General features: G+C 43.6%; 2 protein-coding genes across 4 annotated transcripts in view; both read left to right on the forward strand.

Annotated features, from left to right (window-relative positions):
• PET117 (PET117 cytochrome c oxidase chaperone) overlaps window positions 1–10,162 on the forward strand; it is a 95,269-nt gene extending 85,107 nt beyond the window's left edge. Inside the window, exon 2 of the mRNA XM_085611766.1 lies at window positions 10,025–10,162. Within this exon, the coding sequence (XP_085467892.1) occupies window positions 10,025–10,162 (138 nt within the window). The remainder of the gene's footprint in view (window positions 1–10,024) is intronic.
• Window positions 10,163–10,406: 244 nt separating this feature from the next.
• Window positions 10,407–19,976, forward strand: part of KAT14 (lysine acetyltransferase 14) — a 532,637-nt gene continuing 523,067 nt past the window's right edge. For all 3 annotated transcript variants that reach the window (XM_085611763.1, XM_085611764.1, XM_085611765.1), the window contains exon 1: window positions 10,407–10,671. In XM_085611763.1, coding sequence (XP_085467889.1) covers window positions 10,407–10,671 — 265 coding nt within the window. The remainder of the gene's footprint in view (window positions 10,672–19,976) is intronic.

The following is a 19,976-nucleotide window of genomic DNA, read 5'->3' on the forward strand; positions in this document are numbered from 1 at the left end:
TAGACATCAGGGAAATATATATATATATATATATTCACTGAAAAAACCATAGGTTTCAGACATGTTATAGTTAGCGGAAATTTTACTGATAAAAAACCAATGAAATTCCCCCGTTATAGTTAGTGCAGGCAACTATAACTCACGCGACCGCAATCTTCTGCTGATGCTAATACTGTATTTAGACACTTATTTGCCCATGTCTTCTTCCATAAATTTTTAGCTATACATATATTAGAAATATTTTTTTTTCATAAAGACACATATGTCATCAGCAGAAGATTGCGGTCGCGTGAGTTATAGTTGCCTGCACTAACTATAACGGGGGAATTTCATTGGTTTTTTATCAGTAAAATTTCCGCTAACTATAACATGTCTGAAACCTATGGTTTTTTCAGTGAATTTGCAAGGTTTTTTAAATGCTAATTCCTAACTATAACGTGTGTGAAACCTATGGTTTTTTCAGTGAATTTGTACGGTTTTTTAAATGCTAAGTTACTTTACGCCATTCGTGGCGTGCACGCCCACTTAACGCAGTTCGTTCCGTGCGCGCACGGTGCGCTTCGCGCACCGTGCGCGCACGGTGAGCACGCGGTGCGCTTCGCGCACCGCGCGCCCACTTTACGCAGTTAGTGCCATACACGCAAGGTGGGCACGCAGTGCGCTACGCGCACCGCGGGCCCACGTTACGCACCGTGCGCACATGGAGGACATATTATGCGCATCCTTGTGATAGGTAATCTGTTAAATTTAATTTGTAAGTGATGACAATAATATGCCATGCACAGAGAGTGTTTTTTTTTTTTTATTAACATTTTTAGCGTAAGCGCACCGTACGCGTACGGTAAGCGTAATCGGCGAAATTTTCAAAAAATAAAAATTTACCGTTTTTGGCCTTTGAGGACTTAACTAACATGGCTATGTGCATGGGCGCTGTCTAAACAGCCCCTTTATATGTTTTTTGCCTTTATTTACAGCCCCCCCCTCAGAGTGCGAGAGAGAAAATGGCGGCCGCCGCTTCCTGGTTTCGACCGATTCGAATGTTTACTTAGATGTAACAGCCAATCAGAATCGCGCACGCCACCGTACGCGTACGGTAAGCTTACGGTAAGCGTACTGTAAGCTGGCTCAGATATATATATTGATTTAAAGGCTATTTTCTCAGAATCTACTGAACAGATTTACACCAAACCTACAAAAGGCACTTCCTTGACCTGAGGACTACCTCTCTGCCAAATTTCTAGTAATTCTGTTCAGCCGTTCGGGCTGTAGCCCTGTCTAAAGGTCCTATGGAAAAATGCATGGGAAAAACGCGTTTTGGGACCCCCCTTTTATCTCAGCCCCCGCTTGACGAATCCCCCCGAGACTTTCAGGGTAGGAGCGGAGCGTAGCGCCCCACCTATTTTGAGAAATTCGCGAGGATTCGTCGACCGGCGCCAAAGTTATTCAAAATAGAATGTTGCGGATTTCCTATGGAAAAGGGGTCCTAACTATAACTACCTACTGGCGACCGCCAGTAGGTAATATATATATATATATATATATATTACCTACTGGCGGTCGCCAGTAGGTAGTTATAGTTAGGACCACGTTTCCATAGGAAATCCTCAACATTCTATTTTGAATAACTTTGGCGTCGGTCGACGAATCCTCGCGAATTTTTCAAAATAGGTGGGGCGCTACGCTCTGCTCCTACCCTGAAAGTCTCGGGGGGATTCGTCAAGCGGGGGCTGAGATAAAAGGGGGGTCCCAAAACGCGTTTTTCCCATGCATTTTTCCATAGGACCTTTAGACAGGGCTACAGCCCGAACGGCTGAACAGAATTACTAGAAATTTGGCAGAGAGGTAGTCCTCAGGTCAAGGAAGTGCCTTTTGTAGGTTTGGTGTAAATCTGTTCAGTAGATTCTGAGAAAATAGCCTTTAAATCAATATATATATCTGAGCCAGCTTACGGTGCGCTTACGGTACGCTTACGGTACGCGTACGGTGGCGTGCGCGAGCGCGATTCTGATTGGCTCTTAGATCTTAGTAAACATTCGAATCGGCCGAAACCAGGAAGCGGCGGCCGCCATTTTCTCTCTCGCACTGAGAGTTAGGTTTTAAAATAAAGCCAAAAAACATGTAAAGGGGCTGTTTAGACAGCTCCCACACACATAGCCATGTTGAGGGAGTCCCCAAAGATCCCCCAAGGCCAAAAACTGAATTTTTTTTTTTTCGCTAATTACGCCGATTACGCTTACCGTACGCGTACGGTAAAAAATTATAAAAAAAAAAAACTATCCACACTCTCCCCACCCCGTGTGTAATTGGTGGCCGCAGGCCACCAATTGTGCATGGCTTATTAGAGGTGTGATAAACTATAATATTTTAAACAAAAATAATAAAAGAAAAAATTATCCACACTCTCTCCACCCCGTGTGCAAATGGTGCCCGAAGGGCACCATTTGTGCATGGCTTATAAAAATTACGAAAAATTAAAATATTACCTTTCAAAACGAAGTGCATCATATGTCCTCCATGTGTGCACGGTGCGCGAAGCGCATCGTGCGTACATGGCCCATCTAGCGTAACGTGGGCACGCGGTGCGCGAAGCGCACCGCGCGCACAAAACGAACTGCGTTAAGTGGGCGCGCACGCCACGAATGGCGTAAAGTAACTTAGCATTTAAAAAACCGTACAAATTCACTGAAAAAACCATAGGTTTCACACACGTTATAGTTAGGAATTAGCATTTAAAAAACCTTGCAAATTCACTGAAAAAACCATAGGTTTCACACATGTTATAGTTAGCGGAAATTTTACTGATAAAAAACCAGTGAAATTCCCCCGTTATAGTTAGTGCAGGCAACTATAACTCACGCGACCGCAATCTTCTGCTGATGACATATGTGTCTTTATGAAAAAAAAAATATTTTTAATATATGTATAGCTAAAAATGTATGGAAGAAGACATGGCCAAATAAGTGTCTAAATACAGTATTAGCATCAGCAGAGGATTGCAGTCGCGTGAGTTATAGTTGCCTGCACTAACTATAACGGGGGAATTTCACTGGTTTTTTATCAGTAAAATTTCCGCTAACTATAACATGTGTGAAACCTATGGTTTTTTCAGTGAATATATATATATATATATATCAACCACCAACTCCAATCTTTACCAAAAGAAAGGACACCGACACCAATGACTTCACTGAATTCACGCGTTTAATGCGGGGGGGGGGGCATAGAAAAGCCCACTAGACATCAGGGATATATATATATTTTTTTCCCATATATACAGGGATGGGGGCTGCCCACCATGTGTATGGCCATGCTCCCATCCTAGTTAAATGTGGCATCAGTCTTTCTGCCCCAGTCTGATCCTCAGTCGAAGAGCTAGGTCTTGAGTCCCTTCCTGAAGTCGGCAAGTGAGGGGGAGGTTCGGAGGTGGAGTGGGAGGTCGTTTCATGACTTGGAGGCGAGGTAGGAGGAAAAAGGACCTCTACTGCAGCTTCGCCCGGATGTGGGGAACGTGTGCGAGGGCGAGGGAAGGATCGGAGTTGTCTGGTTGGCTGGTGGAAGGTCAGGCGGTGGTTGATGTAAGGGGTTCTGGCGTTTTGGAGGGTCTTGTAGGCATGCATCAGCAGCTTGAACTGACATCTCCTCTAGACGGGGAGCCAGTAAAGGCTTCTGAGGTGGTCCATTTGGGAAAGTTGAGGATGAGTCTGGCTGCGGCGTTCTGTATGGTTTGAAGTGGTTGGAGTAGATAGTTGGTGGTTCCTGCATAGAGTGCTTTTTCATAGCCGAGTCGGCTAGTGACAAGGGCTTGAGTTACTGTTTTCCTGGTGCTTACGGGGATCCACCTCAAAATCTTATGAAGCGTGTGGAGGGTGTTGGCAGCAGGAGGAGGCTACTGTGTTGACCTGGTGCTTCATAAATAGATCGCTGTCCAGGATGATGCTGAGATTGCAGGCATGGTTGTTGGGGGGGAAGGGGGATAGATAGGGGTCCGAGTCAGAGGGCCACCAAGTGTCATTCCATGGGGAGGTGTTCTTTCCGAAGAGGAGCACTTCCGTCTTGTCCGTGTACAGCTGCAAGCAGTTGGATCTCCCCACTCTGCAACGTTGGTCATGGCGTTCTGGAAGTTTAATCTGGTGGTGGCAGTATCTTCCGTGAGAGAGAGGTTGAGTTGTGTGTTGTTAGCGTATGCGATGAGTCCGTGGATACGGGCGATATCGGCCAGTGGACTAATGGAGGTGTTGAAGATACTGGGGGTGGGGGAGAACCCTTGGCCGAATTCCCAGATGAGGCTCTTTGGTTCGGAGCTGAAAGGCGATAGGCAGATTTTCTGTGTCCGTACTGTGAAGGAGGTTATCCACTTAAGGGTGTTTCCTCTGATGCTGATGTGGTGTAGCCTGGTGATGAGGGTGTGGTGGGATAGGTTGTTGAAGGCCACTGAGCGGTTGAGGAAGAACAGGGCTGCTCTTTCGCCATGGTCGAGGGCAGATTGGATATCAATGGTTGAGACGGTCATGGCGGTCTCGGTGCTGTGGTTGAAGCGGAAGCCGGACTGGGTGGCGTCGAGTAGGTTGGGTCCTTCCAGGTGATCTGTGAGCTGGCAATTGATGGTTTCCCAAGGACCTTGGTCGGGAAGGGGAGAAGCGAGATGGGGCAGTAGTTCTTGAGCTTGCTGGGGTTGGCGGAGTGTTTATGCAGGAGGGGTTTCACCTTTGCATGTTTCCAGGCGTCTGGGAAGGTGGCAGTGGTGATGGCTGAGTTTAGGATGTAGGTGAGTGCGTATGTAAACATTCCAGAAGGGGTTGTGGTGCACACAGCACATGCACTGTAGAGGAAGCATCACAGGTAGCCTTTTATAATATCAAGCTACATGTAAACCTGTGCTACTTTCTGTGCTGCGTTAGCCCTAACGGTGATCCCTCTACTTTGCTCCACTCCTTCTCTCTACCCCATGAAAGGGACTCAATTGTTGTGCAAAGTGAGTGAATGGTGCAGGGTGTTTGACCAGAGAGCACGTTATAGTGCGTGGAGCAGTGAGAAAATCCTCTTTCCTGCTTTTAGAATTGATCCTCTGGCTACTGAGAGATGTGTTTGTGCCCATCAAACCTAGTCAAGTGAAGTACCTGGACATTGTAGTCTGGACCTAGGCATATGCTGGCTGTAGATGGGCATACATCTGTACACATAAGAGAGAATGGCAGCTCTGGGCATTTGATGCTGTACCCATCATATATAATGCTATCAACTTGCACTTGGCCTGATGACCCTGCTGTGAGTGGGCCTGCACGATTTTACTTGGAAATAGTATGGCTGAAGTTGAGCATTTAACCCAGCAAGTAACATGTATAATATCATCCTATTGGCTTTTTCAATACTTCTTTGAACTTGATAATGCTTTTCCGGAAATGTATAATATTAATTTGCTGGACAGCCGACTAAGGAGAGGTTTCCTATTGTAGTATGCACTAGTCCTGGCTATTATTCATTTCATCAGCATCCACACTCCCAGCTTTGATTCTTGGTCAGTTGTTTGAGTGTACTGAATTAAGCACTCCAAGAAACCTTCTGAACTTTGACAGTGCTGAATGGGTCAGCGCAACGGTAATGCCTTCTCACAGCATCTGCATCTACAGTGCACATTTTTGGTCTTGTCGTCACTTGGAAACTTTGCTACAGTTGACAGGATACTGAATGGGGAGAACCTGATATGCAATGTTAAAGTCCTCTTCTGAAACAGTCTATGATAAATGAAGACCTCCAAAATTGTAGATGACAGTTGTCACCCATCCAGAGTAACCTCTGTAAAATTGAAAGTACAGGCCTGAAAAATAAACTGTTCATTTTATTAGATAGATACTTTAATTGTTTCAGCCCGAAAACGATATGAATAGAGTACAAGCAAGAATTAAAAAGCAAAACAGTAAAATGTTCACCTATAAATATACAAAACGTTATTAGTTAAGACTTAAAAATAATATTTCAATATACAGAACACAGGTTTATTGTCCAAGAATACAAATAGTAATTAATTTGGCTTTTGCATTCCCCTGGTTTTCTGACAGCTACACCATTCTAAGGGTAACAGATCTCATTAGTTTCCATGCCTGTAAGATGTAAAGAGCCACCTTCCTTAGCAAGACCTCTGAATCTGTCCTGAGGCATAGCAGCAGTGCCTCCTTGCGCCTTTTGCCGTTATGTTTTAAAAACCGTGGTAATAGGATCTGCCTTCAGAGCCTCATAGTGTGTTTGCAAAGAAGCATAAAGTATGTGACTGTCTGTTGACCACCCAGCTTGCATGTACAGCTGTCAGTGTTGGTTGTGCTATTCGCTAAGATTGTGGTGTAAGAAAGCACTGGTTAATGCTGGATTTCAGATATAGGGTTTGTTTTGCCTCAGGGACTAATATACTTACATAGGGTTCATCAGAAATCAAAGGTTTGATGGCCAGGTGTAAATTCAGGGGGTTTGAGACAAGGGTCTGGCGTGGCAATGTGGATGTATGCATTGGGGACATTTTTGCGTATAATGCTGGTCTGTGTAAGTGCGACTATAGAGCCTGGTTGAAGTGTTGTTTTTGCCTCTGCCCTCTTCGGCCCTCACAGCATTTGGTTTATGTTTAAATTCTTACAGGGAAGTGAAATGATTAGTCTATTCAATGCAATGAATTCCTGATTCCATGTTCTTTTTTGAGCCGTCAGACCTCATCTGATCAAATCCCAGAAGTTTGTTGCATTTTTTTCTCTGGTCATCAACTTAAGCTATTGCCAGGCTTTGTTTATTTAATTGGCCTTTTATTGTTTTAATAAGATATTTATACTGTTTGCTGATATTTACTACAAATTTGCTGCTTCACGGCGGATTGTGCCTCTTCTTTTAGAGCATGTGTTATTGCCTTTTTCTGGGTCAAACACTCTTGATAGAAACACTCCAGTGACATGCTACAGGACCTGCCGGTTAACTTAGTGGACCCAGGCTCCCAGTTTTTTAAATTAAGGCCAAAAATGTCTCTAGCTCTGTATCGCTCTTCAATCCTGTTGGTCACGCAATTCAAGAAGATCATTATATTTCTGCATCCAGAACTTGAGTTGCTCTTCTCTATTCCCCATTGTCTGAGTCGTGTTCATCGTATGCTACCAGGAGATTTTTTTCGGGTTGGCTTCAAATTAATATTGCCAAAAATTGGGGCCCAGATCATCTTATTTTATTTCCCACTAGGGAGATAGATGTCCGACGCTAAAGGGTTAATGATAACTTTCTATTCGTCCAATAATTCCCATGCCATCTATGGTGTACCATGCCTCGAGGTTTAATATTATATAATCAATTAGGCTTGTGTGTAACCCTCCGGTGTATGACCTTTTGGCTGGTGTGTCTGAAATCATGCTCCGTTTAAAGTGAGAAGGGCAGTTGCAGACATTAAATTAGACAGCTTTCCCCCACTTTGGTAACTTTGTATTGCTTTAAGATGATTCCTGGCCCACTCAAAGAGACCTCTTCCTCCCTAGATGTGGGCTTTGGAAGTTTCTGGGAAGGATTAATATCCAAATCACCTCAAATTACTATTCACTGCAGGTATGAATGCATTTTGTGCCACTGTTGCTTTACTAAAATTTTCCTCTAGCAAGTTAAGAAGTGAAAACTTAGTATCCAAGTGTTCCGGTGGAAAATAAACATTGTAAATTTGAATGTTGTATAGATCACTTGTTAGCCTTAAGTACTGAATATTATCGTCCATGATTTTATTTGTCTTACTTTTCATGTGGTGTGTTGAGATCCAGACCGCTAAGTCTCTCCTGTGTCTTCCTAGGCTTGATTTAATCACTAGGATGTGGTACGCAATATATCTGTTGAGATCGACTTGGATCACAGCCCAACATTCCTCAAGGCAACAGACTTGGGGGTCGATTGCAATGTCGTTCGGAAAGGCTCCGAATCTGATTCGGGTCTTCCGAATCTGATTCGGAAGCCTTGTTTCCGACCAAATTGGGAACCGGTTTGAACAAGCAATTACGATGTTCGGACTTTCTGAATCTGTTCCGAATCCTAACCGGACGGCATTCGGAAAGTTTGAGTCATTTGGAGCCAGTTCTTGTGTGTCTACTGCCGCGTTTCAAAATGACTCGGAAGCTTTCCGACTGAGCGATTACGATGAACGATTTGGACTGCCTTTCGAAATCAGTTGTTCCGACTCGGATCAGCTGTTGGAAGCTGACTTTGGGGGCCTGTAGCAGGCCCCCTTTACCTGGGCCTTCTGAATCGGGCCCGTAGTGGCCCCCCTTTCCATCCATGTTCAGTGTGGCAGGCACCAAGGAGTGCCCGCCTCGAGTTGCACGGTTGTATTTGGTCAGATTACAGGCTCCACTTGAAGTCAATGAGATTCTGACCGAATCGGACGTATCTTAATTGGTCGGTTGGACCCCCTGGTTCCAATTCGGTCAGAAACCATTTTGAGACCGATTCAGTCGAAATGCTTTCCGACTGACCTCGTAATCGACCCCTAGGTGTTTAATAAATTGTACCCCTCTCTTTCCTTGCTGGCAGCCAGACTGTTAATGCTCAAAAGCCAGAGCTGGCAAAGGTTGGGTCCAACATTTCTAGTCTCATATGGAAGGTTTCAATGTGGTTGTCTTGACTGAATATTGTATTGGCTTGATTGGCTTGATTGGATGTTGAGCGCTCTATACAGTGGATGTGGATAAAGACTTGATTCCCCAGCCTCCTTTGTTGTAAACATGCCAGTCCCTGTTTTTTTGCTGTATGCAGGTTTTTAGGTCCTGCTTGCATGCACTGTGCTGCGAGACCTAATGTTTACAATTCAGTCGTCTTACAACCCACCCACAGCGTGCCATTAGTTGTTTTCGTTGTCACTCTCATTTTCAATCTTTCAATTGCTTAGCTCATGTAGGCTTCCATTCCTTTGTTATGTTAGCTCCTCCCTCAGGCATGGACTAAGTACATGTGCTCTTCCTCTTCTTCCTTCTTTGTTTTGGTGTTATTTCTGGATGTTCGATGTGGTTTCCTACTTTTAACACAGGCTTACAGCTTTTTATTTATGTTTCTTTCACCCTATCTGTCAACTCTATCGACACTTTAGTTAATTACAGCCACAATCATACTTCTCTACGCTACTCTACTTTAGGGTACTCCACACCAATCCACGCTACTCCACTCTACGACACTCTGCTCTACTCTATGCCACTCCACTCTACTCTACATCACAGTACTCTACGCCACTTCACTCCATTCTAATCTAGACCATTCTATGCTACTCTGTTCTATGCCACTGCACTGTACACTGCTCCATGCTATGTCAATTTACATCACTCCATTCTACGACACTCTGTGCCTCTCTGTTCTACTCTAGGCACTCTGCGTCCATCCACTCTACACCACTCCACTCTTTCCCAGTCCACTCCACTGTATGCCGCTTTATGCTACTCCACACCACTCCACTCGCCCAGCTATGCTCTTCGCGACTTCACTCTACTCAACTACATGCAACTCCACGCTATGACATTTTCTTTTTCACCATGCCACTGACGTTTTGCCTTGATGCTGTACAACATGGCTAAAAGACATGGGCAAAGACAACATTCCACACATAGGTGAGACTTTTTGGCTTTGCCAATGCTTGCTATCTGTGGAGATCTTTAGCGGGCATATAGTCAATGGCTGGGCAACAGGTCCACATTTTATAAGATTTGTCATTAGTCATTGAAGAGTATGTTTTCTACAGGGGAACAAAGGAATAAAAATGAATTTGTTACATATCTGTTTTAGTACGCAATGCAGTGGCCTGCCTATTGCTGATAATCAAGGGGCAGCTTCTTTCGTTCTAATGAGAATACTTCATTTTTATGTTAGGTTTTTAAAAAGTTGTGTTTGTTCTCCTCATCTGTATGTAGGGTGACATGAAAACCTGCAAATGCTATATTTTCTTCAATTTCTAGTTAGATCAATGAATACTGTTGCTCAATGCGATGTTGTGCTAGTTTGGACTGCTTCATTATTGTAGTCTCTTGTCTTTCAGCGGCTTCGAGAAGGTGTATTGAGAGACCTTGAACGGCAACATAGAAAAGAAGAGAACCTCCGGCTTCTCCAAGATCAAATTGCATTGACCAAACACCTGGAGGCAGAAAGAGAAAAGATGATGACTAAAGGATCCTAAGTCTTAATTTTACAACAAAAGCACTGTGGTATTTCCCAACAGTTCCTTTCCCATTTTGCAACAGCAACTAAAGTTGGAAGGAGTAGGTTAAGTTTGCAAAAACCTTTTACGCTTACACCCACCCTCAACTTGAATCTTTTTAATTTTTCAGTGGTCTCTTAAATACTTTTACATTATTGTGAACTCCAATATGGCAAAAGAAAATAGAAATCTAGACCAAACGTTCTCTTTCTGATGAAGAGGGATGAATAGTTGCCCTTTGGGTGAAAATATGAGCCATCATTTGGACGACGAGGCGACCCGGACCTCTGCCTCCGAAGGGTTGGAGGAGGGAGAAGTGGAGGGTGAGACCCTGCTACTTGTGGAATCCGAGGACCAGGCATCGGTGGACCTTTCGCATGATATGAGTGGGGACTCGTTGAACAGCGATCTTGGGGATGATGGGGACTCTTCTTGGATGGATGACATATCTTATTACTGTGACAAGTGCCAACAATGGATTCTCGCAAGTATGATTCGTTTTTTCTTTTTTTTAACTGTATCTAGAAATTATTTTTCAGCTTTTCAAACCAACCCTTTGTTGCTTTTTTGCTTTCCATTCAATGCCAGTGCCTGTAATATTATTTATTTAATTAGCCTTATCCGTATTGCCCCTCACCGTCATATAACAGACCTGGAGGAAATATTTTCAGCTCAGTGCTTTAGTTTTCTATGAGACTTTGCTTGGCAACAGCATCTGTTGCAGGTAGAAACCCCTCAGCCATGCTCATTTAGTGAACAGTTAAGACTGTTAAGAAAAGGAACTCTGCCAATGTTGCCATTGGTTGCAATTGGTTGTCCAACTTTGGAACCTAAAGAATTAATGTGTTAAAATCTCATAGCATTTCTAGATAAAGTGCACACAAATGTCACTCCCTATTAAATAAAGCACTGGTCAATGAAATGAGCTGATTAAACATTTAAAACATGATTTAGGTCACTAGATCAAAGCCCAATGTAGAAAAGTATTGATACAACAATGTCTTGCGATGGCATGAGAAACAAAGTCAGTGTTTATTATGTTACCATTGGAAAAACGTTAGACATCATGCTGACTAAAAGTCATTCAAGTATGTCTAATTCCTAATACTTTGTCACAAAAAGAACAAATTAATAAATGCTGCTATGCTACGTTTGGACTCCAAAAAGCCAGTTCCTTGGTATTGGTATGTTCTGAGAAACTAATGCTGTTAGAGACTGCATGTTCAGACTTATTATTTTGGGATCCTATTTAAGGAGAACCAGTTGCTCTGATAGACCACAAAAAGATGATATTTTCCTAATTGTGAATGGGCTGGTGGCTACTCCTATTTAATTGTAGGCTAAAATTACAGTGGGATTGAAAACATAGCTGCAAGTTCTTAGAACTTCTTATCCTACTTCTGTGACCTGGTTTAATCGGAAAAGTTTCCTCTAGAAAGTCTCAAGCGCTTCCAGCGTGACTACAGAACATTATATAGCCTCTGGTTTCCTCATACAGTTCTCTAGCCACATTCTGCTCTAGTTTTGTAACATCGTCTTGGGTTGCTCTCAATAATATTACAAGTTTTTCTTTTGAAAACAAAACATTCACCTGTCTTTTAGTACATCGACATCAGACAAGCTGAATAACAGCATAAAAAAGAAAAAGCAAGAAAAGCAGTTAAAAAGTGTGTGCAGCATTTATTTTTTCTTTATTGATTTTCAGCATCATAGCATACAGTGCGCAGACCACCACAGCAGGTAGTACCGGGAGAATACATTCATATATAAGCCAACAACAATATTGAAGAAATCACCTGGATCAGCAGGTGGAGTTCAACCTTCATTACAAATCAAATCAGTGAGCCAATGACATGTCTAGCAAGCTACGGCTCTATCAATTGTAAAATAGCATGACATCTAGGACTAGTCATCATATACAAAGAAGTCCGTATTAGAAATGAAGATCAGCCGCATATTTCAAGGTATTACCAGTCTAGACAAATTAAAGCGTATTATCAAACACAGTATCTAAAATATTTCACTCATTCTCACCCTCCTGCTGCCTGCTCTATAGACTCTAAAACTGCTCACTCCCAATATAAATGTTTGCAGAGCAAAAGCCTAGCAGCAATATTGGTACCAACTACTGTTAACAGTTACATTGATGCCATCAGCAACCGGTTTGAGACTCATTTTTAAAGGAGCTTTACTCTACTCATGACTACCACATGTGTATGAAAGTCTACCTCCCTCTGCATTTATGATAGCTGCTGCTAAGTTGCAAATTATTACTATTTTGTACGCATAAATGTTTTATTAATTTAAATCTGATGTTCCAGTGTACTGTCAGACCAAGAGCTCAATTTGTGCTCTAGAGGCATCATCTCTTCAAACATCCTATAGGCCTTCAACATTTTTCTTGCTCAATTCTCCCATTTTCACAGATACCCGTGTCTTATACAATCCAGTGATGGGCTTCCCCCTCATGTCTAGGTCTTCAGGTCTACATAAACAAATTAATAGTATATCCGGTCCAAAAGATACACTATCTGGGTGCTATTCTGGATACCCAATCCGCAAAAGTGTGTCCTACAAAAGAGAGATGGTGATCTCTCCGTCTTAAGTGTCTCACTCTGTTGCGATCTCCTTATCCTTCAGTTCGACAGATATCGTCACTACTGAGGTCAGTGGCTTATTGCACATTCATATATCCCCATGTCAGACTTCACATGAGACCACTGCAACAATATCTGGAGGATCAGTGGAAGCAGTCCTCGAACGGGGGAGTAAAAACTAATTTCGCAGTCTGCATTCCGTTCTGTCCCATGGTGGATTAACTCGAAAAATGTAAAGATGGGGATTCCCTTCCATTAGTATCTTCCGACCTAGACTCTTGTCACAGATGCTTCCCTCCAAGGATGTGGTGCTCACATGGGTCATTGTCAGACTCTAGGGGTATGGTCGGACAAAGAAGCTTCGTACCATATCAGTCTCTTAGAACTGAGAGCGGTCCACCTAGCACAGAAGCCCTTCCTTCCTGCAATAAACACAAACTCCCTGTTGGTTTAGACAAACAATACTATAACAATGTATTACCTGAACAAACGGGGAGGAACACACTCCAGTCCTCTGTCCTTTGAATCACAGACAATATGGAAATGGCTCATAACGAAGAACCTAACAATTACAGCAGGACACCTTCCAGATGTTCAAAATACAGAAGCTGAGCCCCTCAGTCATATTATTAAAGGCAATCACGACTGTGTTCTAAACGTCTGAGAACTGGAGGAAATTAGCCTAGAATGGGGCTGTCCCCAATAGACTTGTTTGCAGACACAAAACAAAAAATACTAAGACTACACCTCCATATTTTCCCAAATATGGTTGAAGGGGTATGCCCTTTTGATTAATAGGTCAAGGACATTTCTCTACACTTTTATTCCAATCCCGCCTATTTCGGCAGTCTTGATCACACTGTACAAATCATAGACCAGAATGGTACTAATAGTGCTGGAATGGCCTTGTCAGTGATGGTACACAGATCTTCACCGTCCGAGCACCCACAGTAGGCAGGATCTCCTTTACAAATTGGGAGGACAAATTCTTCATCCCAATCTACCATATTTACTATTGACCGCTTATTTCCTGAATACTTACAACATGGTTATCGAAATGCTGCCACAAGACTGAATGGACATTTTGAGAGAGTTCAAGTGTCAATTCACAAGAAACTCCAGGGAAGATGTAAGTTGGTAGGATGAGAGGCAATATATAGAAAACAGACACTTGGGTACATACGAACACGTAGAAACAAGCAATTACAGATACATGAATTTAAGATGTCTTTATTCTTTGTTGTGCTTCACAAGATATAACCAGCCAACGTGTTTCGCCCAAACACTGGCTTCTTCAGGGCAGTGTGGTATTATAAGAAGGCGTAACCGGTAGCGGATTTATCCAATAGGTATGTTTGAGACTGATCCTAGTGCATGCAGTAAAAGCTCATGGTAGAGCGAAGTTCATTAGATAACGGGAGTGCAGAGTTCCATCCAATGAAGACTAAAAAAAGGGTGTGGGTGATCCTTCTACCGTGTTGGCCGAATGACGCCGACAACGGAAACGGCTCCGGGTTTCTATGTACGGCTAATGCCGCTTTGAAGTCTTATGAAATTTCTATCCAGTCACTGGCAATTACCACGCCGGTACAACTGAACCCAGCTTGGATAGAAGCTTAGAGCATCACCCCCCCCCCCCTTTTTTTTAGTCTTTACTGGATGGAACACTGCACTCCCGTTCTCTTACGAACTTCCTCCAATTTTTAGCCCAGGTTCCTCTATTGGTCCATTAAAAATGACCTGACCTAACAGTCACCTGTGGGGCATTATAGGATACTGAGCGTACTATGAGGTTCTTAAAGGCACAGTACCAGTTGTACTAGCTGAATGATTTTCTTGCAGCCTTGTGGCTAATGCAGTCCTTTCATTTATTTATTGTTCCTTTTAGAGAAATCTTGGTACAGTGGCGGCTGGCACGGGAACCAACCGTTACAACGCATGCATTACAATGCATGCTTTTACCCTGCATGCCACTACAACAAAAATGGCTTGCTGTAGGGTATAAGGTGTTGAATTTAACTCCCAACACCTTCCCTACTGTTGCACAGAATGGAGTTGGAATAGTAAATTGTACTATTCCAAACTCCAGCGCACACCCGAGCAAGTCGGGGTAAAAAATTGTGTTGCAACGGCATGCGGGGTAAAAGCATACATTGTATCGTCATACAACCGGCTGGCACAGATCAGGGGTGGTGGCGTGGAGGAGGGGGTGACGGGGTGGGTAGTAGAAAAGATAAAATTCACTTACCCCCCACTGGCAGCATCTCTCCTCTGCTTCCCTTCCCACAAGGCCAGAATGGAAGCAGGAAACAGGCCAGCTTCCTGTAAGCCAATCACAATGCTGCAATGCGTCATATATCGCTGAGGATACATCCAGAAATAGACGAATTGTGCCTGCGCACAATTGTAATAAGCACAGGATTGTAATTCACATTTTTTAAAACCATGCCCTTAATTGCTTATTCCACGCCCCTCTTAGCGACACTCCCACCCCACTTTTTCCTTTTACTTAAAGCACTGTCGTCCACAAGAGACTTTTGTTAAGCAACAGTTAAAAGCTAGACCTAATAATTGTGACGTAAAACTGTGCCATCTTTGCAAACCAATCTAAAACCTCTGTGACAGAGAAAAATTATCTCTTTGCTCCTTTGCCACACTCACTCTGCAGCGACTCTGGGAGGGCATGAGCATAGCTGGTGTAATGCATTAGAGTAGGAGTCATGCGCTTCAATTAAAAAAGCTGAGGACCTGACCCCCTACACTGTGACTCCCCAGGCTGTCACTGAAGGCTCTGGAGCTTTCGTGTCACTGCACTTTAGAAGTTGAGCTGCAGTATTTGATCCCAGCACATTTTAACTACAAATCAAGCAGGTCATTTGCCCCTTAACAAAGCAGATCTAAATATCCTCAGCTTCTCCGGGAGTCAAGTGTAAAGAGACATACGTGGGAAACAGGAACCTGAAGCGCGGACCTGAAAGCAATAAAAAAGTGTTAAAGGGGTGGAATAATGGAAGATATTATGGGAGAAGCAACAGGAGTGTACGGGGAAGGAACAGGATGGTGGGGGAAAGGAATGCAGTGGGCCTGGCGGAAGTAGCCTAACAGGAAGTGAGAGCAATGGGGAGTGCATCTGGAAGAAAACGTAAAGGGGAAAGAGAGCAACAGTAGCAGGCAGAGGAGGAATTTAAAGGCAAGAGAGAGAAGACAATGCTGAGTGGGGAAGAAAAGGGCACTATGGAGACTACTGGAAAGCACGTGCACTCTGGTGGATTGCTTAAGCGAAAATGTAGCTCATAATAAATAAGCAGTGGAAAGACACAAATAATGCATCCATGACCTGGGGGATGGATGAAACAGAAGTAGCCGAAGGAAAGCCCACACAAGCTACTAGATAAGAAGCTAGCAAATTTGAGTAACAGTGAAGCCAACAAATGGAAAGCAATAGGCAAACTCTAAGCCCACTGGAACCTAATAATACATTTTTGCAACAGACCGAGTATGCCTTGCGTAGTCGGTGAGGCCTAACTAGTACTTAGTTTAGCCACTCTAAGCCATATCTAGCACAGTTTGCAAACATGTATAGGTAAGGAACCTGTTGTTCGAATGTAAGCAAAGTTATGGCCAGTAAGGATGTAGGTGCTATCCACCACTTAACCAGTCTTGTGGCCATTTCATGACCAGCAGTAGACGTTCAGGGCACAATAAAGACAGACTGGGATGCACTGTAATAAGCTCCAAAATCCAACATTGAAAAATCCTCAGCTCCCAAGGCAATTTGAGCATATAGGTCACCAGGGCAGCCCATCCATTCCCGATAAGGCACAATAACTGTGTATCCAACTACATAAAGCTAGATTGGGCATACTCTAAAAGGCACCATGTTCATTTGGCCCATGCAATCTGCCACATCAAGTACATCAGGAGGGACAGTGGAAGAGGCACAGTCTCCCCTTGTTTGTTGATCATGTGAGTTATAGTAATGGTTTCTCCCATTGTTGATCAATTTCAATCACTAAATATTTAAAGGAGATGGCTTGCACATCTGGAGGGACTTTATGAAGCTCTGATGCAGTTGTATCAGGAAGAGTGGAGAGAACTGATTTGGAGCAGCTCACTGTAACCTGATCTCAATCAAACCTAGGCATGCCTTGACACATCTCACTTTCTTTTTCTACGGTGGAGTCTCGAAATAGTGGGTTGAAAAAGGACTCATGGGCATGCCTTCTGTGGTGCCTTCACTGCATTAGAGGTTCAAGAGTTGACACAAATATCAACTAAAACAGGGCAACCCTGTCTCTTGTCCCTGTGAAATATCCAACATGCAGATTATCATTCTGTTTGTCCTAAACCTGCATTGGCCTCTGTAAATAACAAGGCCTCCTAGGATATGAATTGCTCCCCAAATCAGAATTGTTTCAGTACTTCAATCATACACAGTCAGTCAACCGAGTTGAGCACCTTATGGACATCCAGACTAGCATACAACTAGGGGATTAGTTCAGCCACCATGTTTTTCCATGAGCCAGGATGCTGCCTTGCATTGTATATCGTGTTTCATGTGGGGATGAAGAATAGTCTGGCGATTCAAAGGACAAGAGGAATTGGCACTTTAATTACTGAGGAACAATCTTTCCCAGAATTTTACTCTATGCATTATTCCTGAATAGTAGGTGATCAATTTACTGACCAGTTAATCCTTCTGGACTAATTGCATAGCAAAGTCATGGCCTCCCTCAATGAATCAGGAAGCTGCTCTGCCTGTGTGACTTCCAAGTAAAACAATAGATTCATAGCATGTGTTGCCTGCAGATACGCCTGCAGATACACCTGCTATGCATACTTCTGCCATCTAGTGTTGGGCCCAGACTTTGCAAGTTGTTTTTCTCGAGGAAGCTTTACGATCGGTGTTGTGTGTCAAGTCTCGTGTCTCCTCCACCTAGAGTTATTGTGCATGTCGAGCGCTTTGTTCCTGAGAGTTTTTTTTCACCGTCGGGCTCGGACGGATTACATTGAAGCTGTTCAGGATTTGACTCCACATGGCCTACGGGGGAAAGAAAAATTTACTGGTATCTATTCTACACCTGGGAAGGGCTTTCTGGATTCCGAATGTAGTCCACGTCGAAAATGATCATCTCCGGGTGATGAAGACGAGGAAAGTACTTTTCAGACAGTGGCCTCGGTGCGGAGCCAACTAAGCACACTCTGACACATGGGACGTCTTTAACTCCTGAGCACAAAGAACAACAGTGTGCTGCCTGCTCATTGTTTAAAAATAAAAAGACTCTTCAGACATGACGATATAGATGGCTCGTACATAATATGGAGCATGCAACTGAGGGAGTGTTCAGCCACGACGCGGACAGCGAGGTCGACACTCCAACAGGAGGCGGGATGATAATAGTCAGCCCAGACTACACGTCTGAAGTATCTTCTGGAGAAGAACTAGCTCTGGTGCAGCTCAAATCACTGGCACCCATCAGATTTGGGACCAGGGACCAACACCACACCACGTACTCCGAGTACTCCTACCCCCATGCAAAAAAGATAATAGTTTCACCACCACTCTGACATGGTGCACCACAACCTTCAGGTTCAGGCCGGCACAGTGACCAATCCTCGGAGCAGAGAAAGGACAAAGATATTCTCGATCCTGATCGGGTGGCCAGGCGTGAACAAGGGGGCGGTTCTGAAACAACGAAATACGAAGACTACATTGATGCCGAGCAAGCCTTTGACACCAAGGCATCACTTGGAACCGACAAAAACATCGGCATCGAAGAGTTCTAAGAAACCCACATCGGAGCCGGAGAAACATTCAGAATCCACCAGAACAAAGTCGAAAACCTAAGAACCGAATTCTGGAAAACAACACAGACCCTCTTCTAAACCAAAGAAAATCCATGAGGCAACTATTTCAAAGAAGAGCAAGCATGAAGAATCTAATTAGATTCTTAAGAAAGCCCTCACTCACCAACCTGGTTGATGACATGCTTCATCATAAGGCCCCACCAGGAGTGGCCGAGTGCCTCCCCGTTGTGCTTCAACGCCAGAATTACTGCGGAGCTGGATTTAATTGAGTGACAAGTGAAAGTGAAAATGTGGTGATTTAAAAATGTCTAGATTGTGTCCCCAAAAAGTCTATTAGATGGCCAATCAGACACACTAAAAACAGGGTGTGGGATAAAAAGACTGAATAGATTGTTCAGCTATATCCCATTGTGTGGGGTTGACATGTTTCTGCCTTGATGGTGTTATTTACCAGGCATTCTTCAGGACCAACAATCTGACCCTCGGCGGTATGGACGCGCTAAGGCCCAACCCAACCAGAGGACGTGAAAAATTCTGGTAAAAAAACGCAATCTAAAATTGTCAGTGGTTGGTCTATTTAGAGAAACCTGATTGCAAATATGGTACACCGCCGTTGTTGCCAGGCACCCGCTCGGCACCTGCCACTTCCCTCGTGCACCAGACCCCGTAGATTATCTACGTCCTCTAGTTAGGGTGGGCCTTAGCGCGCCCATACCGCCGAGGTTCAGATTGTTGGTCCTGAAGAATACCGGATAAATAACACCATCAAGGCAGAAACATGTCGACCCCACACAATGGGATATAGTTGAACAATCTATTCAGTATTTTTATCCCACACCCTCTTTTTAGTGTGTCTGATTGGCCATCTAATACATTTTTTTGGACACAATCTAGACATTTTTAAATCACCACATTTTCACTTTCACTTGCCACTCAATTAAATCCAGCTCCGCAGTAATTCTGGTGTTGAAGCACACCGGGTAGGCACTTGGCCTCTCCTGGTGGGGCCCGATGATGAAGCATGTCACCAACTAGGTTAGTGAGTGAGGCTTTCTTAAGAATCTAATTAGATTCTTCATGCTTGCTCTTCTTGTAAGAAGGCACACTCTTCTGTTGTTTTCATTACCTTGACCGGGGGACTAAGAGTGCTCCTTAAATAATTTTCCCTCTCTCTCTTGTTGATATTAAGCAACTATTTCAAAGGCACAAACTGTTTTCAAAGACACTGCATCAGCACACAAGAAGCAGAAGACACAAACTACTAACCCTATTGTAAATTAAGGGGTAGTATTTGAGGGACTACAACAGTTCATTTAACAAAAGAGAAAGAAGGCTACCGAATAAAGATAGAAGAGAGACAAATTTCCATCCCCACAATAGATTGTAAT

This window comes from Triturus cristatus, chromosome 6, assembly GCF_964204655.1.
Source record: "Triturus cristatus chromosome 6, aTriCri1.1, whole genome shotgun sequence".
Taxonomy (NCBI): Eukaryota; Metazoa; Chordata; class Amphibia; order Caudata; family Salamandridae; genus Triturus; species Triturus cristatus.